At 38.5% G+C, this 27,473-nt stretch overlaps 2 protein-coding genes and 1 long non-coding RNA gene across 5 annotated transcripts in view; 2 read left to right on the forward strand and 1 right to left on the reverse strand.

Annotated features, from left to right (window-relative positions):
* Window positions 1-11,842, reverse strand: part of mfn1a (mitofusin 1a) — a 15,051-nt gene extending 3,209 nt beyond the window's left edge. Inside the window, exons 1-16 of one of the 3 annotated variants that reach the window (XR_014627634.1) lie at window positions 11,637-11,842; window positions 11,407-11,530; window positions 8,841-8,976; window positions 8,406-8,568; window positions 7,547-7,671; window positions 7,006-7,114; window positions 6,376-6,483; window positions 5,609-5,762; window positions 5,240-5,307; window positions 4,581-4,702; window positions 4,190-4,316; window positions 3,136-3,240; window positions 1,798-1,900; window positions 1,461-1,684; window positions 1,269-1,379; window positions 973-1,169 (exon numbers count right to left, since the gene is read on the reverse strand). Coding sequence is in view for 2 of the 3 variants with exons in the window: in XM_084411285.1 (XP_084267411.1) it covers window positions 973-1,169; window positions 1,269-1,379; window positions 1,461-1,684; window positions 1,798-1,900; window positions 3,136-3,240; window positions 4,190-4,316; window positions 4,581-4,702; window positions 5,240-5,307; window positions 5,609-5,762; window positions 6,376-6,483; window positions 7,006-7,114; window positions 7,547-7,671; window positions 8,406-8,568; window positions 8,841-8,976; window positions 11,407-11,521 (1,967 nt within the window). In the remaining variant the exon portion in view is untranslated. The other 2 variants (XM_084411285.1, XM_084411286.1) reach the window with 2 other exon arrangements.
* On the forward strand, window positions 950-3,107 carry LOC311291927. The gene is made up of 3 exons (XR_014627635.1): window positions 950-1,089; window positions 1,277-1,374; window positions 2,910-3,107. It is a non-coding gene; the product is annotated as an uncharacterized lncRNA (long non-coding RNA).
* Window positions 11,843-13,398: 1,556 nt separating the features above from the next.
* Window positions 13,399-26,132, forward strand: LOC311292828 (erythroferrone). Its single transcript, XM_084412635.1, has 8 exons — window positions 13,399-14,670; window positions 15,623-15,739; window positions 15,996-16,110; window positions 17,226-17,353; window positions 17,614-17,725; window positions 24,744-24,834; window positions 24,956-25,034; window positions 25,669-26,132. Exons 1-8 carry the CDS (start codon window positions 14,524-14,526, stop codon window positions 25,765-25,767), a joined length of 888 nt encoding a protein of 295 aa, XP_084268761.1. The 5' UTR covers window positions 13,399-14,523; the 3' UTR covers window positions 25,768-26,132.
* The last annotated feature ends 1,341 nt before the right edge of the window (window positions 26,133-27,473 follow it).

The following is a 27,473-nucleotide window of genomic DNA, read 5'->3' on the forward strand; positions in this document are numbered from 1 at the left end:
AAAAAAAAAAATTCCCTACGCAGATTTTGAAAGAAATTTGAAGGTGACTTAAAGCATCGCTACACTATTGATAATAGACATGAATTTACGTTTCTTGCCCCTGAAATTTTTCCGATGTATCTGTATTTTAGGAATAATATTTACAAAGCCCAGAATATCCCATTTAAGATTCACAAGGATTTAAAGTTCCCCTGTGGTGAAAATCAAGTTTTTAATGTTGTTTATATGCCTATGTGGTGTTTTTAACATGATTTAAGACAAACCATATACAAATTCACAAGTCAACACCATTGCTGAGTATTTTCTCCTTAAAACTGCAGTGAACCAAAGACAGTCTCAAAAACCCGCTTTGAAATCGCTGGTAATTCTGACGTCACAAACTAGCTTGTAACCAATCAGGTCAACGTGTGATCGTGAGCTGGTACGAGTGAGTGGAGGCGGGCTAATCTGCATATTCATAGAACCACGTATACTAAATGAGGCAAGGGTGTAGAGTTACATTCAAGCTATTTTAAGGCATGAAGATTTATTAATTTTTTCATAGAAAAACGCTTTGTCATTTTGGTGATCAAAGAGGAGTTTTAAGGGATAAAATGATTGACTACAGGGGGATTTTTAAGACTGTGGCTTATGTGCTTCCATAGAAACTCACTAAAGATGTCCTTGGTAGAGGACAAAAATTAGAGAAAAAAGGCGGACATATGGAATTTTGCAAGCTACTGCTTCTCTTCTCACTTTTGTCTGTGAATTATACACTTATACATTTATTTTATACATAAAATGTTATTCTGTTCCTTAACTTGACTGCAGAATACTTTGAAAAATAGAACATGGACCACTTTGCATTTGATTTGGATGCATTTTGAGGCTTTTCTATTCTCTGTAATTTGACAGGAAAGAACCAGAACATTCTGTTAAACAACATCTTTTGTGTTATAGGTGAGTAAATGATTTGTTCAGCCGGTCACTCACTGTTGCACCTGCTGTCCACAGTCACTGCTGATGATGTGTGAGACGGCCTGCAGTCTTTGAGTGGCGTAATCCACAAACTGCTGCTTCATGGCCCTTTCTTTCGAGCTGTTGGTCCAGGTGAGCCTTTCATACAGGTAGAGCAAACCATAGAGACTCACAGAGAGTACAAAAACCCTCCATCCCACAGAACGCCACACCTGTCCAAAAATGCCATCACAAAACTCAATTGTATTTACTCTAGAATGTTGTTAGATGTGCTTACTGGTATGAAAAGCTTTAAATCAAATATGTCTTACCACTCCAGCAGTGACCAACATGCCCACTGATGCTCTGGAAGTGAGAGAGACCAGTCCTGTTGCCATGGAGATAGCCAGCTCATCCTGGGTCTGAGCAGAGGAAGAGGTGACCTGTGCACGAAGCATATCACGTCACTTTAGGCCTGTTCACACGTCATACATTTGTCATTCGAAATCATTAAATCAACTTACATTTTTAAAATTGTGGTTCAGCAGACTCAAAGCATGTCTGGCTTTATCAGGCCCCAAGAAACGATTCACCAAGGATGTTAGACCCAGTGAGAAGTGAAAGTCGATGTCCTCCACAAAATGTTCACAGAGGCTAGCGAGGTTCAGGTCATAGGTCATGGTGAACCTCCTGAGGGGGAGGTGCAGGTGGCCTCGGGCAGCAGGGGGCAGCAGAGGACGCAGGGTGTCTAGTGTGAGAGTCACAGGAGGGCGCCGGTCAATGCTAAAGTGTCTTTTGCCAGGGAAAGCTTGTTTACTGGAGACTTTATGTCTGAAGTGAAAACTGTGCATGAGTGTGTACCCATGATGTCTCTCTGAGACGACAGCACACAGATGTTTATAGTGCTGGAACAGCGCAGGTCCAGATTCTTGGCCATTCTCTCCTCCGCGTAGGCCATAAGCTTCTGGAAAATGCACACAGACATGATTATAGCCTTTCTGTCTATTACACACTGAAAAAACTTGTAAATATTCTTTAAACAAGATAAACACAGATTATTATAATGTCCCCCTGTAGTGAAAATCAAGTTTTTAATGTTGTTTATGTGTCTATGTGGTGTTTTTAATATGCTTTAAGACAAATGTGCAAATTCATAAGTCAACACCATTGCTGAGTATTTTCTCCTTAAAACTGCAGTGAACCAAAGACAGTCACAAAAACGCGTTTTGAAAATCGCTGGTAATTCTGACGTCACAAACTACTTTGTAACCAATCAGGTCAACGAGTGATCGTCAACTAGTGGATCTCTGAGCTGGTGCGAGTGAGTGGAGGCGGGGCTAATTTGCATATTCATAGAACCGCGTATACTAAATGAGGCAAGATTGTAGTTACTGTACATTCAAGCTTTTTTAAGGCATGAAAAAATGTTTTTCAAGGAAAACACATTTAAATATGTATTTTTGGTGATCAAAGATGAGTTTTAAGGCATAAAATTACAGACTACAGGGGAATATCTTGTGATGCACCATGATTTTCAAATCTTGTAGTGCATGATGCAACCAGATTTCACAATCGGTTAAGATTAAAAAACTTCTGTAGTCTGAGCCCGGCTTTACATGCTTAATATTGAAATAGTCTGATTCATTGCTGTAAGCTAGTTTTCCTCCACCTGCCTAGATCTGCTATGGGATTCATGTATGTCTGGTCCACCAAGACTAAATACACTAACATTGCCATATTCATTAACATGCCAAAACTATTTTGAGAGTTGTCATAATGGGAATAAATTAAACAGGAGTTATTATAATATTTATAAAATAATAAACTTTTACACGTTTTAGGATGGCTGTTATGCACCATTGTGTCTTTAAACAGAATTTGAAGATGGCACAAAACTGTGCAAAAACCTGTAGATTAGTCTCATGATGAAAGAACAATGTGTCTAGTCTTAAGTAACCTTTCTCTGTGTGCAGTGACCAGCAGGACATTAAGACACCAGCTCCTCAATCCTGTTACGCTGATCACACAGACAAGCTGTCACTCAGAGTTTATGAACGGTGAACAGAACATGACAACTAATGCACTGCTTAACCAAGCTCATGTATTTAGGTATCTTTTAAAAAAAAGTTAACTCTCCATGATTCTTTCTAATCTGACTTAAAATAAAATAACTTTTGTAAGGAGTTTAACAGAACTCACCGTTTTGTATAGGACTAAGGCATTTGGGGCAGGGCTAAAATCAGTGCAGAATTCATCCACAAGAACAGACAGGCAACAGATCTCTTCTGCCAAGGCACTGGACACCTAGAAGAACAGCAGGGAGAAGTCACTGGACCTTTTTAACACTATAGAAAACATCAAATATTAGCTGAGTCTGTCAAAAAAAAATTCACAGGCTAGCAGCTACTGTAATTTGGAGGGATATGTACCATCAGTTTTACAAATTATGAAATTAGTCCCCTAAAATAGGAGGAAAATAAATTTAGTATTTTAGCCAACATTTGAGTGACCAACATTTCAGTTTGAGCATTTAAACGGTATCTCGTATGATTGCATCCATGGTAATTTGGCATTTAAAACCATACATATATACATATATACAGTGCTGGGTAGATTACTTACAAATTGTAGTCAGTTATGTAAAATTGTAGTTAATGTAATCTTGATTACTCATTTTAGGTAATGTATTCTGACTACTTTTAGATTACTTTTGACTTGACACATGTATCAAGTTTTTGAGTATCAAGAATTTGAATATGATAATCTTATACCATATTAATAAAAAAAAAAAATGGAGAAAGAAAATATATTCCATTCTTTGTTAGACAACAACATGTTTAATACATATTGTATTACGCCAGGGTTTCTTATAGACTGTGGTTTGTGACTTTAATGAAAAGCTATTATGTAATTAAATCTCATACATTTAAAATAAAACAATCAAAATAAAATATTTTGTAAAAAAATGTAGTTTTGCTGTGGTGGGTCTCAGTTTTCAGTGATCGGCTTGTGACTAGTGTCTGGTCTGTGTGTGCAATTCCACAAACCTGGAAGACCTTCTGAACGTATATATTGTAAGCAGTATACTTTTTCTTTCTTTTTAGAAAGGAACATTTAAAACATAAAGAAGTTTAATAAGTGAATTACAAGTACTTAATTTTTGGAATTTGATTACATAATCAGATTTCATTGTTTTTTGGGGGGTTTTCAGGTTGCCATGATACGTTTTTTAAGGGATGATGATGCAAGTTACCTTGGCACCCACTTCGTCAGCGATGGCCTTTATCTTGTCTTTGATGTCCTCGGTCAGGAAGTTAAGCTGATTTCGCACAAACTCTAGCCGGTCCATTTGAGCCTCACGCTCTTCCAGTGAGAACACTCTACAGATTTACAGAACACTCCGATGGTTACAACAATAACGTTTCAACACAACAATGAAGAATACCATACTAAAGAACAAATGGTTTCACTCTGAACTATAAGTTGATTAATGAAAGTTATCATAATAGTTAATGGAGGTGTTTTATTCTGTTCATTTGTTTGTACTTCACTGCCCTTTCCCCTCACTAGTGGGACCAATTATAGTCTTTGGGAGCTTGGACAGAGACCCTCCATTACAGAGCAGACAAGGTTTTGGAACTCACTTCTTTTCTGCTGAAGAAATATTGATGGCATCCATGATAGCCTTGACCGACTCAATGATCTGCCAGGCTCTGATTGTGTGCTGCTCAAACTTGGTCTTCACGGCAGACTGGGATATAAATTCCTGTGGAATCCATGAAGCGCGTTCTTGAGCCGTCATTGTGCCACAATTATCAGGGATCACGTCATGATTAAAACAAGATTCCAACGGTTCGATTTTTATCTGTACCCATCAACATGCTTTTCACTCTCGTCATCGGTCGCTTGCATGGCTGAATCGCAACAGACCCATCTATTAATGCCATCGTAGATTACTGTGAATTTTCATCCCTGGTTCCCAAGAATGTGAGGTACGCTCACCTACTCAAATCCGCTAACTTGGCCACTACGGTAAACGGCTGCCTGGAATCTATGAGGAACACCAAGTATCTCACACATTTGGGAGCCAGCAGCAGATGGCCTGAATCAACGCAAAAACAGCTTGCTTAAGGAGACCGTCACCACATCAAGCTGTCATAAATTCTCATCTAGTCTAAACAGCATACAGACAGGGCTAAGACTCAGTTTCCATCAAGCTCCTCTTAATCTTCATTGTTTTCAGCCTCGTTGTCAGACAACGATTATCCTGGAGCCAGTGACTACAGTTTGAGAGCATTCTCACCTCAAATGTTCTTTCAAAACTCTGGAACTCCATCAGTCGCTCTTGGAATCCTTCAGCCAAAGCCCCGCCTTTAAATAAAAAGCATATGCCCCATTTGGTTCCTACCAGCCAACAAATTAAATCTGAAATGATGCATTTTGCGATGAAGCATCATTTGTGCATAATTTTTTCACACTTCAAGACACACCTCAAGTATCACTCTCAAAATCATTGGGCCACTTTAAGATTTAATAGCATCTGCCTCTGAGTGTTTTATGGTTGTTACACTCGTTTTTAACTTGGCTAGGCCTCGTTTTTCCTGGTCTCCCTCCAGAACTGTGTCAAAAGCAGTAGACTCTGCACTGTGTGACCCAAAGCGCTGGAGCCTACCAGTCTCTGGCATTCCCTGGGCACGGTGGATCCTGGCACTCAACACCTCCTTGGCAGAGACAAAGAAGATGCGGTCAGGTGCCTTGTGAAGGTCCACTACCTTCAGCTCCTCCACTAAGAAACTGACACAGCGATCCATGTGCTGTTTCCGCACCTAAAAGGGCAGTGAAGTACAAACAAATGAACAGAATAAAACACCTCCATTAATTAAACTTTCATTAATCAACTTGTAGCTCATAAACCTATTCAATACAATTTTATATCTGTTCATCTCTTAAAGGGATAGTTCACCCAAAAATTTTAATTCTGTCATAATTTATTCACCCTCAAGTTGTTCCAAACCTGTATGAATTTCTTTCTTCTGCTGAACACAGATAATGTTTTGAAGAATATGGGCAACCAAACAGTTGATGGGCACTATAGACTTCCATAGTATGAAGAAGAAAAAGAAAGAAAAAAAAAACCTATGGAATTCAATGGAATTCAACATCAACTGTTTGGTTGCCCATATTCTTCAAAACATCTTTTTCATTTTTGGCTGAACTATCCCTTTAATCTACATGAACTTCTCAACTGTTAAGCACTGCATTATGTTTGTGAATGACATATTAATGAAACTTAAGTGTTGTTAATCTTATTTCCTTGAACCTATAAACCTGAAATGGATGACGGAGGAATGATAAATGTTACAGAAATCTCACAAATCTCTGTGGTGGTTTTAAATGGTGAATCACTTGAGACTTATAAATATAGGTAATAAAACTTACATCTTCCAGATACTCTGGCTCTAAGACAGATGCGTCCCAGCGATTGTTTAGGATGAAAATGTTGGGCTTTGATATGCGCTCATTCACTTTGTGGAAAAAGTGCTTCTCCTTTCAAAGAAGAGTGAAATATTGAAATAAACAAAAGGGAAAATAATGAAAAACTGCAGAAAAACAAAAAAATGCGACAAGTTTGGTAAATAATAAAAGTAAACCATATAGGGATGCAGCGATACTACAATTTGGTCAATACTTGTAGTTAATAGTTGATCTTTACAATAATATCTGACATTTTTTTGCCACAATAAATGCAAAATAAATTATTTTAAATTCTACAAGATCACAACATTGTAATTGTGCACTATGAAAAAATGGATCTTCATTTTAAGATTTGCTAAAAATGACATTTAACAGTTTTATTTAATTATTAGTGCTTTTAAACTTAAGTTGACTGCAAATGTAGTCTAAATGAGCATGAAGCATCTAAATATAGGAAATATTGGAAGTTTGAAGGATTAAATATCCAACCGATACCAATAAATGAAAAAAAAAAACTCTAATATTGACTGATAACAGATATAACACGGATTTATTTTGTAAATGGAGTTCTGAAAGTGATAAGTTTCTACTCACAGTGTTCATTATGGTGGACTCAGAGTTGGCCACGAGCACAAAGACATCAGCATCTAAACAGAACTTGTCAATCCAACTGTCCAGCTCTGATGTGACATCTGTGCCTGGACTGAGGAATGTGAGGACATTAACATTACATCAAACTACACATAATGTTCTATTCTTTATTGCTAATCTGAGACCAGGCAATTTGGTGTCTGTTTTTTTGTTTCAGCTGTTACCACCCGTGATATCTCTAGAGCAGCACTTCCAAAACCATTAGTGCTTTTACTTGCCCCCCTTCACAACACCTCAAACCTTGTAGAGTTCCTTGTAGAACTCCATGAATCAGATTCAGCATGTATATGCAGCGATTCTCCAGGGTTGCGTTTCCCAAAATGATCGTGAGCTAAGTTGATCGTAGCCAATGGTTTTATGATCTCTGTAGGCTCACAAAGCTTTTGAGAAACGCAGCCCAGGTCTGTTGTTCATGTGCCAAACTATCCTACGGAACCTTTATTTAGCTCTAACAACCCTGTAGGCTGTGTGGACGGGTCCATACCTATCCATCAGAACCAGGTCATCTCTCAGCACCGCACACTTAGTTTTGGGCCAAAACACTCGGACTAGACAGCCTGAGTCTTGGTTCCTGTCCATATGTAGAGCGTGGGCCAGATGATTGACTGTCTGTAAGGTAAAGTTTCAAAAGATACAAGATCACACAATATTCATATCACACCACAATATAAAAACACCTGTTATTTACCTTTTTAAAATGTCAAAATTACATAAGGAGCTTTCCTGTGGATCTTGTTGAAATGTTATATTATGTAAAACATGACGGTATCGCTTTCAAAACTCATTTTCAAAACTTGCAATTTGAAACCTACTTCAAAGTTTGCGTTCTCAGGCCACCAAAACGCTGTTGTCATGTAAATGAACAGTCAGAACGCATTAAAAGTTTTCTGTTGTCTAGGCGGCCCCTAAGTTAATAACTAAGGATTTTTACAACGGAAATTAATCAATTAAAACCTTACTTAAGCTAGACAATGAATTTATTTTAGAGCTGCTGTACAGCCAAAACAATCTTTGTTCCATTAATTTCCGATTATCAATGTAAAGCTGCTTTGAAACAATCTGTATTGTAAAAAGCACTATATAAATGAAGGTGACGTGAGGTGACTATTGCAGCCTCTCCAAAATTGTCTACAATAGCTTTAACTGTAAGTAATTGTGATTATATCTTCTCACAACCATAATACAAACTTAAGCATCAAAGAAACTGTAGTTTTAGTTTTTTTTTTAACTGGTTTGTCCCAGTACGTAAAAAGAAGAGTAATTTCATTATATATTGTGAAATAATTATCTCAAATGAACACCAGTTTACAAACATAAAGAACCGCATAATATGTGCGTCATACTTCAATGCTCTTCTTCTCTTCAGAGTCCTCAGTGGTAAGGTAGGCATGTTCCCCATCTGTGCCCTCCACACTCAGGAAACAGTTTGTGGTGTGGCCGATTCCACTGGGCAGAACCCGTTCCCTTAGCATGGCATTAATTACTGTACTCTTTCCATTACTGGTCCTGAGAAACAACATATAGCATCCAGTAACAAACTCTCCATTTACGCTCTTGATTCAAGAGTAGCTCAAACCCAAATGAATGAGGAGGGGGGAAAAAGAGAGGGATCCCTGTACACAAATACTCAGTTTTTGGCGTCTTGCTTATTTGTATAAATTAGCAATGCATACAGCTGAAGAACTAAAACAAAAACATTACTGATCCATTTCATTCTTCTGGCCTGTTGTCATTGTTTGGTTTACATACTAGTAAGTTTAGACCACTTGTTGTGTTACCTGCCGAAGAAGGCCACCTTCATGTGTCTGCGGGCCAGCACATCTTTAATGACAGTTAGTTTCCTGGAGCAGGCCTGGATCTGCACACACTGTTCTTCCTCCGCTACATGCTCCAGATCCTCACTCTTCCTCGTCTCTGGGCACCACACACACACATACATATCAAATACCATCATACAGTAAAGCGCAGGACCAGACTCAGCTGATAAAGAGATATAGGTCCATGTGAGAGTTCATCAGTCTACGCTCCATACCCCATAATGGCAAAGCAAAAGCCAGATTTGTGATAGCTTTGCATATTATTTATTGTTTAATCCTGAAATATCACATTGCAAATGTATTCAGGCCCTTAACTCAGTACTAGTAGGATAGTTTTGTGCTGCATTCAGCTTTTCCTCCATTCCCTCAGTCTAAAAGCACCATGCTTCACCATTGGGATGGTATTGAGCAGTGCCTGGTTTTCTCCAGACATGGTGCTTGGAAAGTCCTTAAGGTGCTTTTTTGACACTTTATTTTGATAGTCCACTTTAGACATTCTAGTAACTATAAGTAACTATACTATAGTAACTATAAGCACATGTCCACTAGCAGTCATTAGAGTATTAGTAGACTGTCTGCTTAATATTTTATTTTGATGGTCCCCAACAGACATTCTACTGAATATAACTAACTTTGGAAATATTTCAACTAATTCTACTAACCCGAACCCCAACATTAACAGTTTACTAATACTCCAGTGAGAACAAGTTGACATTTGGTTGCAAATTAATGAGTTATCTGACATGTAGTTTCAAAGTTACTTATAGTTAGTCGACTTTCTGTAAGTGTAACCTTGTTTTTTGGAAGTTCCAAGTGGGATTCATGTGTCATGGACACATAGATAGGTTTCTATCGGGCAACTCTCTCATAATACCAAGATCAATGGAGTGTTTCAGTGATGTTTGTCCTTCTGAAAGTTTCTCCCACACGATTTCTGGACCGCGACCAAAATGGCCACTGGGTTCTTGGTTACCAAGGCCCTTCTCCCCCGACTGCTCAGTTTGGTCCAAGGTCCAGCTCTAGTAAAAGCCCTGGTTGTTCCAAACATCCAATATAAATTAGAGAGGCCAGTGGGTTCTCAATTGAATTTGTCACATATGCACACCTGAGCTAAATTTCAAATGTGATTGCAAAGGGTCTGAATACTTATGTTAATGTGATGTTGCAGTAAAAAAAAAAAAAAAAAAAAAAAAAAAACCTTTTTCACAAATGTCCTTTTTTTTTGTTTTTGCTTTGTTATTATGGGGTATATGTCACGGTCATGTTTAGTTTCTGTCTTGTTTAGTATTTAGTTTTCAGTGCCACGTTTACCTGTTTAAGTCATTTATTAGTTGTCATGGTTTCCTATTAGTTACACACCTGTTCCCTGTTTTGTTGATTATCACCCTTGTGTATTTGAAGTCCCCATGAAGTCAAAATTGAAGTTTTTTGGCTTTTAGTATAAATATGCTTGCCTTACTGTTATCTAAGCTATAGTGTACTCCAAAACAATGACACATTTTGCATGTAGAAGATACAAGTATTAACTAATGATTTATACAACAGAAATTAATCAATTAAAACCGTACTTAAGCTTGACAATGAGTTCCTTCTAGATCTGCTGCACAGCCAAAACAATCTTTGTTGCGTTAATTTCCTATTATCACTGTAAAGCTGCTTTGAAACAATCTGTATTGTAAAAGCCCTATATAAATAAAGGTGACTTGATAAAAATGAAATGCTATTGGCTATTTTTTTTTAAAGGGGAGGAGCTGTTCGATATGTCCGTATTCAGTGGAAATTACGTCAAGGCAATTCATTGGGCCTTTAAACCTTCAGTTCTTCTCTGTCCTTTGTCTCTTTTTAAAGTTATGTTATTGGTGTTATGTTATTCTCTGTGCTCGTTAAAGTCTTATATTATCGTTTATTCTGTGTCATGCAACTCTCTTGGACACGCTAACCCGTGACAGTATGGACTGGAGTGTTTTGATGTGAAAAAATTCTTTGCATTTTAGCATACGGCTTCTATAAGATGGAAATACCATGGGGCTTTAATATATATATCATGGTACTAAATAATTAGCATACTGCGAAACCATAGTATTTACATGTTGCAACCATTTTATGAGTCTAAAAGTATATAATGGTCTACTCTACACGTAAAATGCTGGGATTTTAAATCTAATTTAATGGAATTTATTAAATTAAAATAAAGTTTTACAATTTTGGAAAACTGAAACAATGGAACGTTATCGCTCCTTGCTCCCAATAAAGCATAAGCTGTTCTTTGTAACAAATAAACATTTTCTTAAAATATTATGCTGATCTTATCATTTGTAATGAAGAAAACTATGTACATTAAATGATAAAAAGCCCAAACTGAATTTTTTTCACTGGTGTTCTCCAATTCAAAACAACAACAACATGGTATTACCATGGTACCTTTTTGTAAATTAAATAGATTACTTACTAAATATATATAATTTAAACAATAAAAGAGCAATATATTTATCAATCACAAATGCAATAGTTAATCATTCCTTCTTACCCTCTACAAAATCTGATCCCTCTCTAACAAACTCCAACAGCTGTTGAAACATTGCACTGATTGTCCTCTTTGCCACCACAAAGTGTTGCAGTGGCGAAACATCATCCTGCTCCATGATTTAACACTGAAAGTACAGTGAGTATAATTCACAGTTCAGATGACTAAAAACATGGTGACATAATGTTATATAAGCATAGTGCTAGCCTATATATTGAGGCTTTGGTACTCACCCACTCTGACAACAGAATTACAGCAGTACAAGTTCAAGTGGTGCCGTTTCTCAAATGAGGTCAGAGAGGACATGAAACCTTCTCCGAAACATCTTTTCGGGGCCTCCTTTAGCCATCGGAGAAGTCGTTCTGTGTACAGGATAGTGAGATTGTCTGATGAGATTTGGTAATACTGAGAAAGTCTTTACAGAACAGGACTAGTGACCTCAAATCCTCTTATCCAGGACTTAATTATGCAGACAGCTTCCACTCACCTTTCTCTAACTACAAACTTCTATTTCCAAAATCATTTAGATAGCATTGTCTGTGTTGTTTGATGAAGTAAGTGTATGTTTTTTTTGATTTTCAGTGCATACTTTAATGATTTGTAGCAGTGGTTTTAATTTAATCCTTTTAAAATTGCCTCTATTCCATACTTTACTCAAAACACATTGATCCAGGATGAAAAATATTGTGCTGATTGTCCTGATCGCTCTGGTGTTCTTCGGTCATTTTCGACCGAAGAATTTTACATTCGTTTTTTCAAGAATTTTTTTCTTCATCGGAATGGTACGAAACTTGTTAAAGGTTTTGGCACTTTCCTTTGTGAAAAAAAAATGAAAATAAATTCATGGACATGATTCAGGTTAAATGGTCCTGCAAAAAATAGTCACACTAGTGCTCCTTGGCGGCCAAAAATAAGCGCATTGGAAATGAATGGGGGACGAATGTAATCTAGTGGAAACTGTTGGTACTGCGGCCAAACAAAATCTTACTGAAAGCTCATTTTTTGAGATATCAGGCTCAAAGTTTGAAGGCTGAAGTTTAGATGTATAGCTTTGATTTTCTCACAGTTTTCGAGTAAAACGTGTTTTTGAAAAAACAAAAACAAAAAAAAATAATATATATATATATATATATATATATATATATAAAATTCATAACAATACACTAAATTCTGTAACTCTTTTTTAAGTTCACTTTTTAAAACTTTTTTCCACTTAAGCAATAATCTGCCAAGTGTCATCTTTGAAAAGAGATCAAACTTAAGCTTGCGCTCTAAAGCATTCAAGATTTGCGACAGTTGAAGTTGGAAATTTACATTTTCAGGTCTATGCTCAAAAAGTGAATAAATGGATTATAAATACAGCGTAAATATAATTTAGTACAATAAAATCCCCTAAAAATACAAAATATTAAGTAAAATACATTATCGATAGTACATTAATTCCATTGGGGGGAAAAAACACCCAAAAAAACAATTTCGGTCATTTTTGACCGACATGCGAAGAGCACCAGAGGTTAAACAAAATTTGCCAAAAGACTGTGCCAATAATACCTTGTTTGAATTTTGAAAATAATGACATTTAATTAGGCTCACAGACTCCAGCATTTTTAAAGCTTCATTAGTTTCATGCCCAGTTGTGGTCTAGTCTAAAAACCACACAGATGCTGTACTCTCAGCCAGGAAAAAGCAAGAGCAGAAGACTGATAAAAAGAGAGGTGTGGTGGTTTGCTACAAGAAAGTGTGCAACTTTCATCTCAACTGTCATCATTTTTCCCAGTACATTTTTGCATATCTGCAGTGCACATTTCTGCCACACCCAAAGGTCTCTCACTGCTTGCAAATTTAGGATAGAGACTAAATTAACACTATTTTCGTCATATTTCAGACATTTTAAATTTGTTTGATTTCCATCACTGGAAATCATCTCAGAGCATCTCTGACCACTGTATAAACCCATAAAAGAGGCACTAGGACCCTGCAGCTGAGGATGACGGAGAGAGAAAGGGCTGGCAGAGACAGACGAATGAGCTAAACACAAGACAAACGAAAGAAGGGACCAAGGAACTCATTGTAGGAGACAGAGAGAGATCAGATAAATTGAGAGTTCAGATAATAGCATGGAGGCTGAAGAGAGACAAAGTGACAGGTCAAGATCCAGCGACAGATATCAGGAGGAGTTGACAAACTAGAAGAGGAGGAGGAGGAGTCTGGACTGAGTGGAAGCTAAAAAGAGAGGAGCGCGAAAAGGAGCCCTTCAAAACAGAAAAATCCTTTCTGAGAGGGCCACTGACATAGATGTGGAATAAACTGGAGCCTGGCAAAGGGGACCTCGACCGGCAAAAAAGAAAAAAAAGTATCATCACTGAAGGAATTACTGAAAATATAAACAGACGGAACTGTGCAAAGGCACCAGGGAAAAGCAGAAGACAATCAAACACTATTAAAACAGAGAGAAGAAGTGGAGATACCACCCACAGAGAGAGACTGAGTGTACCACACACACAGGGTTTATCACAGGTAATCACACCGCAACTCAGCAACAGACACTAACAATCAACAAATACATTCACATAACCACACACATGTATTTATGGAATACACACCTACACACAGTGGGTGACTATAACACACACGCTGAACATCCATAACTCAAGCTCAGACAGTTTAGACTATAACCAGGAGGCACAGAGGATCTTGGCTGTCACAGGGGACAGACTGACTGTGAATGGGTAGAAGAGTAGTGAGGCCCTATGGACAACTCTCATGGATCTCTGAACTCTCCGTGCTGAGGACAATCAAAACATGAACTAATCCGAGGACGGATTTTCTTCTCCATCTCAAAAAACCACCCCGGAAATGAAAGTAGAACGTTGGTAGATCATAGACCAAATCATCAAGTACCACTATCAGCTAAAGGACTCTTTTCAAAAGCGTGTTCACTTTGAAGAACCAGCACTCTAATTTCTCACCTCCACTTTTTGGATATCCTTGTTTTCTAAGGACCGATTCCATTGCGTTACCCTCAGGACTTCTGGTCACCTCTCTGGTTTGGAATGGAAATTGTGCATTGAGATACTAAGAAGGGGTTGAGTGACTTAGACGTGAGTTAGACACTGCAGGATGAAGCTCAGGCGTGGGACGAGAGGGGCAAGAGGGGCACTGCTGGCCTTTCTGCTGAGTTTACTGCTGACCGCCTGCACCACACAAGAGAGTGAGGAGAGTCTGGAGCTCCAGGAGGAGAACAATACAGTCAGCACTGAGAGCCCTGTAAGTCAAATGCCATACACACACCTGCTGTACACCTGTCAAGGCTTACACAATGACACTTTGAAATCTTGTGAAGTTTTACTTTATGGGTGTGAAAACCCATTAGACATGAGGGATTTTTATTTTATTTATTTTTTTTTACTTTATACAAACTCAGTGTAAACTTGTTTACAAACTTGTGTTTCGTATGATCAAAAAAAGATTCAACAACTGAGACATAAACTGAAAAAAAAATTCACAGATATATGAGCTTGAAAAATGTAGCAGTCACCAGCTAGTTTAATACTGCAGTGCATCTCATCCTCATGGACTGCACCAAATTTGCACCAGTTCTTGCATATGGTTACATGTGGTTTGGCACTGCAAAGACGTTCAGATCCGTTATCCTTCTTGTCTCCCATTTGCACTGGCCTCTTACATTACGGACATTGCAGTTTATTGCTCTGTTCACATCTGCAGTCCTCATGTCTCCTGCAGCAGGACTATGGCATGTTCACGCAGGTGATCAGGAACTCTGGCCATCTTTCTCCTGGTGCTTCTCAGAGTCTCTTTAGTGTCCTAAGTTATTGTTACTGTGACCTTCATTGTCTACCACCTGTAAACTGTTCCACAGGTGCATGTGTAATAATTGTTTGTGGTTCACTGAACAAGCATGAAAAACATTGTTTAAACCGTTTCCAATAATGATCCTGTAAAGGTCACTTGGTTTTTACAAAATATAGTATCCTGAAAAAGGAATGTTTCTTTTTAGTTGCTATATATATATACACACACAAAATTAAATGAAATATGTATATGTATAATGATAGGATATATGTATAATGATCTAATGATAGGATATATGTAGAATGATCTTAAAAACTGATCCCTTTCTACAGGAAGAGTTTGCATATTTGCTCTAGTGAAAGTTTGCTTGCATATTTTAAAGCCCTGAGATGCTTAACTTTTACAGGAGACTGTATACTCTGACATAACCATCGTGAGCCCCCACAGGACATGGAAAGTCTTTAGGGACAACTCCAACAAGGGTGGAAATAAGAAACCAAAAGGAAATAAAAAACTCTCCAAGGTAATCTCTGCTACTTACACACCATGTTAAATGTGAATATTAGTAATACATAGAATAAGTGCATTGATATATTGAACAAAGGCTTTATAAAGTCTAGTGCATCTGTATGAACACAGATTTAGCACAGCACACACAAATAAACCTAATGAGGCCTATGTAACAACATGTCTACTATGAGAATGTGTCTAATCCTTCACCCCTTCAGATGGATTTCTCTGATTATGCAATGTAACTTGAACATTTTCTACATGTCTAGCATGGCCTTCCAGGTCCACCAGGCCCTCCTGGTCCCCAGGGGCCTCCTGGTCCTCCAGGCCCCCTACTGCCTCATCATGCAGAGTTGATACAGGACTTCCAAGTCAAACTGAAAGGTATACTGGGATTTTTGGCCCATTCACACACCATTACCAATTGTACCATACAAAACAGAAAAGAAACCTCATTATACATTCATCTGGGAGACCTGAGCAAGATCTAAAACTTGTTAAGATCACCAGCTTGTCAGGAGAAAGTGTCAGAAAATGTACAGAGAGGTGGGTCTCCAGGACCAGGATTGACAACCACTGTTCATAGTGTTCATAAACACTATTGTGACTTTGTAGGTTGTAGGTTGTCCCTTTGGTCTACACCGTGCAACATCTAAAGATTCAGTGCACTTGTGTAATAGTTTTTTCCAGAGTGATGGATTCAAACTACACAAAGACTCCAGATGCAGGTGCACAAATTAGTTATACTGGTATTAAGTATTAAGTTTTGACATCAACACCTTTCAAAGAATTTGTTAAACATTGGAATATGTCGGTTTTAGTGGTTTTTAACAGCTGTATGTGTTTTTGTTTTGGCTAGATCACTTTCAGCATTGCTTGATGTTTGGGATGTGTGTTGTCATGCTCATTTGTTGGGGCGGCTGCAAGTCTGTTTGTGGGCTGGCCTGATCTCTTAATAGGTGTAATTTTCCAGGACGTGGATTTGACTTGGCCTGGCCAAAGAATTCCACGGATTCCAGATTTTGTGTGTGTGTGTGCATGTGTGTGTGGAATGAGTGTTGGAGCAATGCCAGGAAAGCAGACACAGGTCTGTTTGTGCTCTGGTGCAGTGAGCTGCGGGCTGTTCTGACAGCAATATAAAACATAAAGGCTCTTATTCACACAGAAAAGTGCAGTGGCGCCGCACGCTTATACATTCTAGCATTCTCATTCCCTCACACTTCCATCCACTCTGTCTGCTCATACACACACTCAAACACTCCAAATATTTACATCTTCTATTCACCGTGAGATTGTTTAATGAATTTATTTGCAGCCAAATGTCGGTCAAAGACAATCTCAACCATTTTCCACGGGCTGTATTTCAGTGTTTCTGTGTCTGAGAGAGTGCCTAGTCTACTGGTTATACCTTGTCCCGTGTTTAACAATGCAGTCAGATGGGAATTAATTGTGCTTTTGACAAAGGAACATTATAATCCTGCTATTATCTTTCAACTCAGAGATGGTAGGAACTCACTGTTTGCTCTGCGATCAACCTCCTCGTGTGGCCACGGCTTTCCGTTGCCGACTGCACCACAACCTGCTGGTCCACCGTCGCAGTCTGCAGGAGCTCCAGCCCTTCAACACTGTGAGTGTTTATTTATTAACACTACTCCATTTATTAACCATGATATAGCATATCCCAGAGCTGAGAAATTAAATTGAATCTCTTAATTAGGCTTTCCTTTGCCTGAAGTAGCATATAACTTCTAGATATTGGTTTAGCAGCAATGTTAGCATTGGCTGGTGGTGAAACAGACTGGTAAAGCAGTGGAGAAGGGTTGGTGAAGGAAGAGATCGACAAAGGCATATTCAATAATTCCATTTCTGTGTGTTTTCCTCAAACAGCCCTCAAACACAGAGCAGTTCCATCAGAGAGGACAGGGCTTTAATGCCAGCAGTGGCCGGTACACGGCTCCAGTGTCTGGGTTCTATCAGCTCACAGCTAGTCTGCTACTCGGTAGGTAGTTCATAAATCTCCCCAATATTCAGATTTGTTATCAACCAATATGGTTCAACTATGGTTAAACTTCATGCTCCTGAACTTGAAAATATGGTAACAGCCTTAGTTTATATTAAATCATTGTGCTAAAACTTAAAGTCCTAAAACAGAGATTGCATCTGCTTTCTTTATATTGTCAGATTGTGAAAAAAAATGTACCTTTAGACTAGCTTTTCATGGGCAGTTTCTTCAAAACTTCAAAAGGACTCCCACTGTACTTATTTACATGAAATGTATTTGTACCCTATCTAACAGAGATGGGCAACTCTGGTCCTGGAGGGCCACTGTCCTTCAGAGTTTAGCTCCATCTCTAGTCTAACACACCTGAAAAATCTAACCAAAGTCTTCAACGATTACTTGAAAATTACAGGCAGGTGTGTTTAATTTGGCATGGAGCTGAACATTGCCCTTCAGGTTCAGAGTTGTCCATCCCTACCCTAAAGGGTATATATTAATATCTCAAAGCTGCCCTATGAACTTTAGTATCTCTATTTATATCTGTGGTTGAAACATAAAATTGTGTGTTACTTGCAGAGTAGTTCTTTAACGTAAGTTATAGTTCAGCACTGCCCTTCTGTGCAGATGAATCTGATGGTTTAAGGAAGCCATATGGTTATGGCTGATCACCATATCAGATAGGGTCTGTGGCTGCACCAAGACAGTAAGAATAATTTCCAAAAAAAACGTATATCAGAAAGAAAAAAAAAGTCAAATGAGCAAGTATCATATCTACCATTGTGGTATGGATCTTGTTTTGGCACAGGACCTGGTGCTTTCCCTTTTTGAATGCAGATTGTTGACAGTTTGAGATTTCTTTATTTTGACAAATGGTGATTCCCCAGAGGTCAGTGAGGGTTGCTGTTTTAACTGTCCATATTACATGTTAGCTAGCTGACTAGTTCTTTTCTACACAACAATACTATTTGTTTATCTATCTATCTATCTATCTATCTATCTATCTATCTATCTATCTATCTATCTATCTATCTATCTATCTATCTATCTATCTATCTATCTATCTATCTATCTATCTATCTATCTATCTATCTATCTATCTATCTATCTCATTAATTTATAGCCAAACAAAGCTTCATAGTGCAGATTTAGGTGTAGGGGAGGTGCAGTAGGTGTACTTTTGAGGGAACTGCCCCAGTGACAAGCTGTTGTACCCCTAAAGGTATGTTTCCCAGCCTTGAACACTGGCAGTTCTTTTTTAATCTGATGGCTCCCCAGCTCTCGTGGCCTTATGGGATAGTGTCCACGGGTTGCACATTGGTGTCCGTGGAAACAGTATGTCATACAGCAGGGGTTCTTATCTCTGGAGTTTAGCTCCAACCCTGTTCAAACTGACTACCCTGTAGCTTTCTAGTAATCTTGAATACCTTGATTAGCTTGTGTTTAATTAGGGTTTGAGCTAAACTCTGCAGGAAAGTGGATCTTTATTAAATAGTACTAAATCATGAATATATTGTGTTTTTATGCATCCAACTCATTTGACACATTGTTTCTTTGCATATGTAGCAGTATGCAAGGATTGCATGTAACTGTAAGCTAAATAATATGCATTGGCAGGTAATTAAGTTGTTCCATTTAGCAAGGGCGTAGGTTTGATTTTGAAATCAAATGTTTGTCACCATGGTCACTAATTGATTAGGTTCCTCAGTTCAGGTGTGTCTAGTTAGTTTCTCCCTCTGTTTGCTCTGTATTTAAGCCCTCTGTTTCAGTTAGTTCCTTGTTTTGCATTGTTAATGTATTTGAGTATTGTGGTTGTTTCTCCTGTCTACTCCTGTTTATTATTCAATTAAAAGACTATTTTGTTTAATTCCTCGTTGTGCGCTTTATTATCAGCCACATACCGTGACAGAACACAAGACCCAGACAAAGACTGGGGTATGGACTTGCCAGCAGTCCAACTAGAACTTCCTTCTGTCTTGAACAGCAAGGAATAACCCTTAAGGACAACACAAGGAATTTGGCGTGCCTGACGTAGTTTCCTGACTGCTTATTAAAGGTATTTTACCACACCAGCCTTACTGAGCAGACGAGGGCACGCCTACCCATTGATGGTCCTCTGGGGACCTTTGCAGACTTCATGAAGTGGGTTCTGGCCACCTGTGGATCTCGTGTCCTGAGTCCATCCCAGTGAGTGAAATTCCCGAGCCTGTTCCAGTGTGTGAAATTCCAGAGCCTGTTCCAGTGTGTGAAATTCCCGAATCCGTTACAGTGAGAGAAATTCTTGAGTCCGTCCCAGTGAAACAAATTCCAGAGTCCGTTTCAGTGAGAGAAGTTCCCGAGTCCATTCCAGTGAGAGTTGTTCCCGAGTCCGTTCCAGGTAGAGAAGATCCCAAGCCTGTTCCAGTGTGTGAAATTCCTGAGTCTGTTCCAGTGAGAGAAACTCCTGAGTCTGTTCCAGTGAGTGAAATTCCACTGTCCTTTCCAGTGAGTGAAATTCCAGAGCCTGTGAATGGCTCCAGCCCCTGACCAGAGTCCAGTGATGGCTCCAGCCCCTGACCATAGTCCAGTGATGGCTCCAGCCCCTGACCATAGTCCAGTGATGGCTCCAGCCCCTGACCATAGTCCAGTGATGGCTCCAGTCCCTGACCATAGTCCAGTGATGGCTCCAGCTCCTGACCAGAGTCCAGTGATGGCTCCAGCCCCTGACCAGAGCCCAGTGATGGCTCCAGCCCCTGACTAGAGTCCAGTGAGGGCTAGGCCAGGCAAGGTCATGGAGGCCGATCCTCCCTGGCTTCCTGAACTACCGGCACCTCCCTTGTTTCCTGTATTGCCAGTAACGCACAGGAGGCTTTCTGTCCCGCCTAAGCCACCTCAGTTCATCTTCCTTTCCCTACCCGTTTGTCTCCATGGTCATTATCAGCCACATACTGTGACAACATCCTCGGAAGCTGAGGGTTCAGGAAATTAATAAGACAATGTATTCAGGTTTTTAGTCTATATTGACCTTAACAGTATGCTAATTAATGAATTCTGTAATGTTACAGGTAACTAATAATGACAAGGAGGCAGTTTAACCGAGACTTACCTTTACTCTGTTCATAGAGCAATTCAATAGTTAATGCCAATATGTCTACTGTCTTGTTCCTTGCTATTTGAAGAAGCTAAACACATGTCTACATCTGTCATTAACAGAAATTAACTCTTGGCATATTTGTTTCACATCAACAGTGTCCAGTTTGTCCTGATGGACATGGCACACAGCAATACTGTTAAGTCTCACTTGTGCCATTCTTGTTCTGGGCCATGTTTTCAGTCTCCTAAGAGCACTGAAACTTCTTTCAGCCCCAGCTGATGAGATTAGGATGACTAAAATCAGCCTGACAAGGGTTTCAACTTGATCAAACAGGACAAGACCAAGCCTTCAACAGACCAAGCCCCACCCCTGAACATTACCCTCACAGAAACCTGTGCAAAACACTAGATTTAAACAGGAACATGATTTGGCAGATTTGTAAGCCTTTTTAACTAGTGAGCACACATAAAATAGCCGGTTGTCACAATCCTTCACTATAAGTGCCCCTCAAAAAGAAGTGGGTACATACACTAGCGTTTAGGTTTGCCACTTATCCTGCAGTTGTCATATATTGAAAAAAATGCACTGTCCCTGAATCAATATGTGACGCGATTTGCCCCTTATTTTCATGCACAGAACTGTTGATTTTTCCCTCAATTACCGCATCTAGGTTTCGGAGGAGCTTTGCCGCTTTGCACAATCAAATGTAGCTACGGCCTCTCACAAGTTAGAAAGAAAAAACAAAGCCAATCGGATTAGCGATGTAGGTTCGGGAGATGGACATTTTTCACAGAACACTCTTGTAAGAGATTTTTAATCACAATTGACATTTCCTGGTTAAATAAAATAAGTAATACATAAAAACAACATGACACAATCGGATTACAGGGGTTATATATAAATTACATTTATATATATAAATTTGATTATTGCTAGGGACAAATCAGTGGTCATTGGATATTGGTAGGGACACGTCTCTGGCATCCCTATTAAATTCTATGCCTTTGCCATTTAGACAGATAGAAATATAAAATATAGCTGCAAGCAGCAATCGCCGAAGGCATCGCAAGTACAGCAAGCAAAAAGTACAGCAAGCACAGCAGCACAGCAAGTTCTGTAAGCAAAGCAGCACAGCAGCACATCAAGCACTGTAAGCACTACAAGCATTGTAAGCACAGCAAATACAGCAAGTACTGTAAGCACAGCAGCTAAGTAAGCACAACAGCACTGCAAGCATTTAAGCACATATGAGAACAAACACAGTGACAGTCAACTTCAGAAAGTTATTTCTCTGGAATGGTAGCAAATGTAAAAAATCTGTTCAGTCATTTCTGTGTGGCTCGGTCCAAAGATCATCTGAGCCAATTTCTGTAAGAATTGGCAAAATTTTAATGAGAGGTAGCGAAAAAACTGAATACTGTACTTTTAAAAATGGCCACTACTGTAATGGGCAGAGTCTTAATGTAAGATGTTGGATGTGATCAGCATGAAGAGAGTATACTGAGTTTTGTTTTTCTAGATCAAATGGTTTAAAAGTTATAACCATTAGAAGAGTTAATTTTTCAACTGGTGGTCCTAGAGACCCATAAATTGGTCAAATTACTTTTAATTACCATCACTACAAGTGTGCCAAATTTCATCTTTTACTCATGTTCCATTGATAGGGCTGCCATAGACATCCCACACGGAAGAAAAATAATAATATTGATGACGATGAAGAAAACTAACAAATATAGCTGCAAGCAGCGATACAGGGCAAGCCGCTGAAAGGGCTATAGCACAATGCAGAGCCAGAAGAGCAAAAACAGCAGAAATCATCTCGTCACTCATCTCGTTGTGCCACTTGGCAGACATGCATACACAGCTGCTGAAATTCAATAGTTTCAAGAGAGAATCAAGTCAAAATGAAAAATAATTCTGAAGTAAATGCAGAGCATATTGTATTTAAAAGTTTAGATTAAATCATCCAAAATTGGTCAGATTACTACTCATTACCATCCCTACGTAGTAATAAGTGCTTATAACTTATCCTTAATAAATAACTTATCCTTAATAAGTGTGCCAATTTTCATAATTTTCCTACTTGTGGTTCATATGGCTGCCATTGACTACCATTCTGGAAGAAGAAGAACTATGAATTTGTACATAAAAGCACTGAATGTTGTATGTGACAGCTTCAGATGAGATCATTCTTAGGCACAATGCCTGGAACAGATGCAACTTCTGCATCTTTTCCTGCCACAGTACCTCATGCGGTCTGGGCACGTGTCACACTGAGTTGCGAACCCACGACGCAAAGCATTTGGGATCCGTGGTGTAGCACGTTGAGCTAATCACTCATGCATGTTCACCAGCCTGCTGAGGAGAGGTTTCAGTGTGAGAATGAGTTTACAAAAAAGTTCCATAACATGTTCACCAGATTAGCATGCTATGCTATTGTAGCTTATGGTTAACTGATAGCTGAAGACCCACATTAGAAAGAATGGCAACTGGTTAGCATGCTAAGCTAACTAGCATAAGACAACAAACACAGACTAGGTCAACTTCAGAGAGGAATATCTTGAGAACGGTGGCACCTATCAAACATCTGTTCAGTCATTTTTATGCGGCTTGGTCCAAATAACATCGGAGCAAATTTTGGGCAGAATTGAGCAAAGTTTTGAAGGAGGAGTAGCTAAAAAACTGTTTCTCATTTGCTTCAATATGGCGGACAGTCACATTGTTGGAAAATGACAAAGGAGATATCGTCAGAATTGGCATAAACCAAGGAACATAATGACATAAAGCAATCAAATTTCAAACAATGTTTTCAAATGTTATATATTTCAAATATATATATATCTTTGGAACACTAGGTGGCGCTCTGTTCAAACTTATGTACCTTCAGGACATGCTGTTGATGATCCATACCATTTTTTTTTTTAAGATATGTCAATAGTTTAAAAAATATTGCAATTTATAACAAAATTCAAATGATGGACACGTGGTACATCTAATCCAGGCAAAATTGGTATCCACGGATTCGGCATGGCACAAGGAAGCCATGATCTTCGGACAAACTGTTCAAAAGTTATTGGCCAAAATAGCCATTTTCCTCATGACCTGTAGGTGGCACTGTTCTAGAATTTGGCATACGTACCAATTTTCGTTTCGACTGATCAAACTTTGGCCGAGATACAGCCTCTGAACCAATTTTGGGTCGACCTTAAGTTTGCGACACCATAACTTTTGAACAAAGATGAATAAAAAAAAATATGTTCAGTTATTTCTGTGCAGCTCAGTCCCAAAGATCATCTGAGCCAATTTTCGTAAGAATTGAACAAAATTTGCACGAGGAGTAGCAAAAAAACTGAAAACTGTACTTTTCAAAATGGCCACTACTGTAATGGGTGGAGTCTTAATGTAAGACATTGATTGTGATCACCATAATGAGTGCAGTCAGGTGTACTAAGTTTCATTTTTCTAGATCAAAGGGTTCAAAAGTCTTATAACCATTTCAATGTTTAACTTTTGATCTGGTGGTGGCACTTTAGAGTTTGTCCTAGAGACTCCAAAATTGGTACAATTACTACTCATTAGCATCACTACAAGTGTGCCTAATTTCATCATTTTCCTATGTTCCGTTGATAGGGCTGTCACTGACTCCCATTCGGGAAAAATAATAATTAGAAAACTAAGATACAATACGGGCTATCCCCTTCAGGGCTTGGCCCCTAAAGATAAGCTTCATAGCATAATTCTGCAAGCTGAAGCACATGCAATGACTTATTCCTGATTGCATCATGCTGTCTCTTAGAGAGTGTGTGGTAAATGTGGCCCTTCCAACAGTCTGTCCCTTAGATAAAGCTCAGTGGAACAGGGGTGGGGTGCCTGTACTACTGAGAATGGAGTTTGCCTGTCACAATCCCTCAAACTTTGCATCATGTATCTGTGTTTGTGTTTTCTTAGAATCCAATGAGTCTCAGAAGAAGCCTAATGCCAGGCAGAGAGACAGTGTCAAGACCTCCATATGCATAGAGTCTCTTTGTCAGAGTAATGTGTGAGTACTAATGGTCCATGATCATGAATAGCACTGACCGTTTTAACTGTTATTATAACACCACACATTCAGTCAAGCAAATTAATCCCAAACCATGATTAATGTGTTTATAATGATGCAGGTCTCTCGAGACTGTGACTGGAGTGAGCGCCACAGGAGGAGTATTCAGCATTCTCCTGACTGGTACTCTTTACCTACAGGTACGACTGACTGACAAGCTTAACACAAATCATAAAAAGCATATTTAACTGAATCCTTTGTGCCAATAATGCTTAAAGAAATCAAAGGCCTGGGAAAATTTCCATATTTGGTATCATAATGAAGAAAAAGGCATTATTAAAGAATACAATTTGAAGTAGTTTGGAATCTTTTATTATTATTTCTTAGAGAAAAAAAAAAAAAAAGTAGTCATGTAGTGCAGTTAGCATGCCCGAAGAAGAAAAAATCATAGGAAGGATCCCTGAAGACCCTCATGACTGTGAGTCCAGGTCAATAAGACTTTTCAAAATATCTTAATTTGAAGTTTTATGACAATGTTAGGCAAAGTTGGTTCAACTTGTGAAATGTCATGTGGCACAACCACCCAAAACCTAATGATTTATAAATTCATACCTTCTTACCTTGAAAAATACATTTAAAATATTTGTAAGGAAAATAGGTTATTACTTTAAACTTGACGGTTATACCACATGACAATGTCATTACATGCACACTCTTCTTGAAAATGGTGAACCAACCATAGCTACAAAGAGCACACATCTAATAACTTTTCTCCTTCATCATGGACCATAAAATAAACACAAAAGCTTCATTAATGTATTTCTTTTTTCACAGGCTGGAGAGTATGTGTCTATTCTCATTGACAATGGGACAGGCTCAGCCCTCACAATTCTCCAAGACAGTCTGTTTTCTGGCATCCTTTTTGGAATATGAGGACACCAACAAAGCACAAACCAATAAAAAAACAGGTTTCACTGTCCTGACAAAATACACATCTTTATTAGATGAGATATTCAATTATAATAATAATAATAATTACATAATGAGCATCTAAAAGAGACTCTGTGTATAAGGATCTTTACCATTGTTGCAAATAGCAGCAGGGTTGCACTGCTGCATTTCTTTCCAAAATAATAGCAACTCTAAACTGTTCATAGAGGTGTATGTATTTTTTTCATGTGGTATGTTTATGCATTCCATTCTTAATAGGGTTGAAGTTTTATTTATTTGCATTTGCTTTTTGAAACAATATTGATATTTGTGTATATTTGCAATAAATACTTCTATAACTGCTTAAACCGTCTCTGGAAATTTATTTCAGCGAATACAGGGATTTAATTAATCAAAGAGTCCTTGTTACTGAGAAAGTGTTTCAGCATGCATTTTAAGCTGAATAAACCATTTTCATGTTTCGCGATTTCTAACTGAACATTTTCGTATAAATATTGTTATTATTCAGCTGAAGTCAGTTCAATGTTGATTCAGTTCTGTTCTCTTCAATCTTGAGAAAACCCTAAAACCAGCAGCAACTTATTTAGGTCTCGTTTCCACAGCATTTTAGCAATAAAAATAAAGCTTCATTTATTACACAATTAACATACAACTCTTAGTATTATTTGGTAATGCTGGTGAGTTTCATTGTGCATGAAACACAAACACTACATTCAGTGATGATGAATGTAGGCGATATGTTCCAGTAGTGGATGGGGATGAGGTCATCATAATAGAAGAGTGGCGCCTGGTGTTTGGCACTGTGCCCTTTCTCTCTCTCTCTCTCTCTCTCTCTCTCTCTCTCTACTACACACACACACACACACGCACACACACCATCCAAATGAATGTTCTGCTGTACCTTCCAGGGAAACATCTAACATATCATTTGTGGTCAGACTGCAATACCTTACAAGGACGGATTGCTGTCAAATAATGTGCCGAAAGATAAATGAGTGTGTGGTAATGACATGCTTATTTATCCCATGATGGGTTCACTGAAAGCAGTGACTCATTAACAAAGAGACAAAGAAACACACGGGCCGGTTCACACAAACACTTCACTTTTCCCCAAAACATAGTTGGCCAACTTGTTTCCTGTTAATTGCACAAGATGGCAGGCTTTTAGCCAAAACTAAATTACATTTATTTTTCAGGATAAATAAGTGCCTTTTTTTTTTACCCAAGACATTTCGACTCTCCCCCCTCTCCAAGCTGTCTTTCTCAGCTTTCAACACATTCACTCCCCCCTCCCACTTCCCCAAAGAAGCATGCCTTCTCTCCCCTCATTCAGCACCAACACAACATTGCCAAAAGCACTAAACACACATGATTAAAAGAGAGATTGTGAGGGATCAACCTGTATTATAAAGGTGACGAATGATAACCTGAGACTTTTTTTGTCTCATTGAAATGCTCACCTTGAGTCACAAGGCCAATTCTAAAATAAGCTATAGAGATTTAAAGTAATAATAATAAAAAATCTATCAGGGGTTTTATGGAATGCCAAAGCTGGCGAAATAAGTAAATACAAAAATAAATAAATATACAAAGTACTGTAAAAAACAAACATAAATGTGCATTTATACTTTTGTTCTCTTATTTATGTATAATTGGATTTTTTTTTTTACACAATTTATTTATTTAGA

The sequence above is a fragment of the Rutilus rutilus genome, assembly GCF_951802725.1.
Source record: "Rutilus rutilus genome assembly, chromosome: 6".
Taxonomy (NCBI): Eukaryota; Metazoa; Chordata; class Actinopteri; order Cypriniformes; family Leuciscidae; genus Rutilus; species Rutilus rutilus.

Bases quoted from the DNA above. Each gene is read 5' to 3' on its own strand.
- LOC311292828 (XM_084412635.1), top strand. From the start codon at position 14,524: ATGAAGCTCAGGCGTGGGACGAGAGGGGCAAGAGGGGCACTGCTGGCC. The intron at 15,740-15,995 runs GTAATCTCTGCT...CTACATGTCTAG, and splicing joins GAAATAAAAAACTCTCCAAG to CATGGCCTTCCAGGTCCACC. The intron at 16,111-17,225 runs GTATACTGGGAT...CTTTCAACTCAG, and splicing joins CTTCCAAGTCAAACTGAAAG to AGATGGTAGGAACTCACTGT.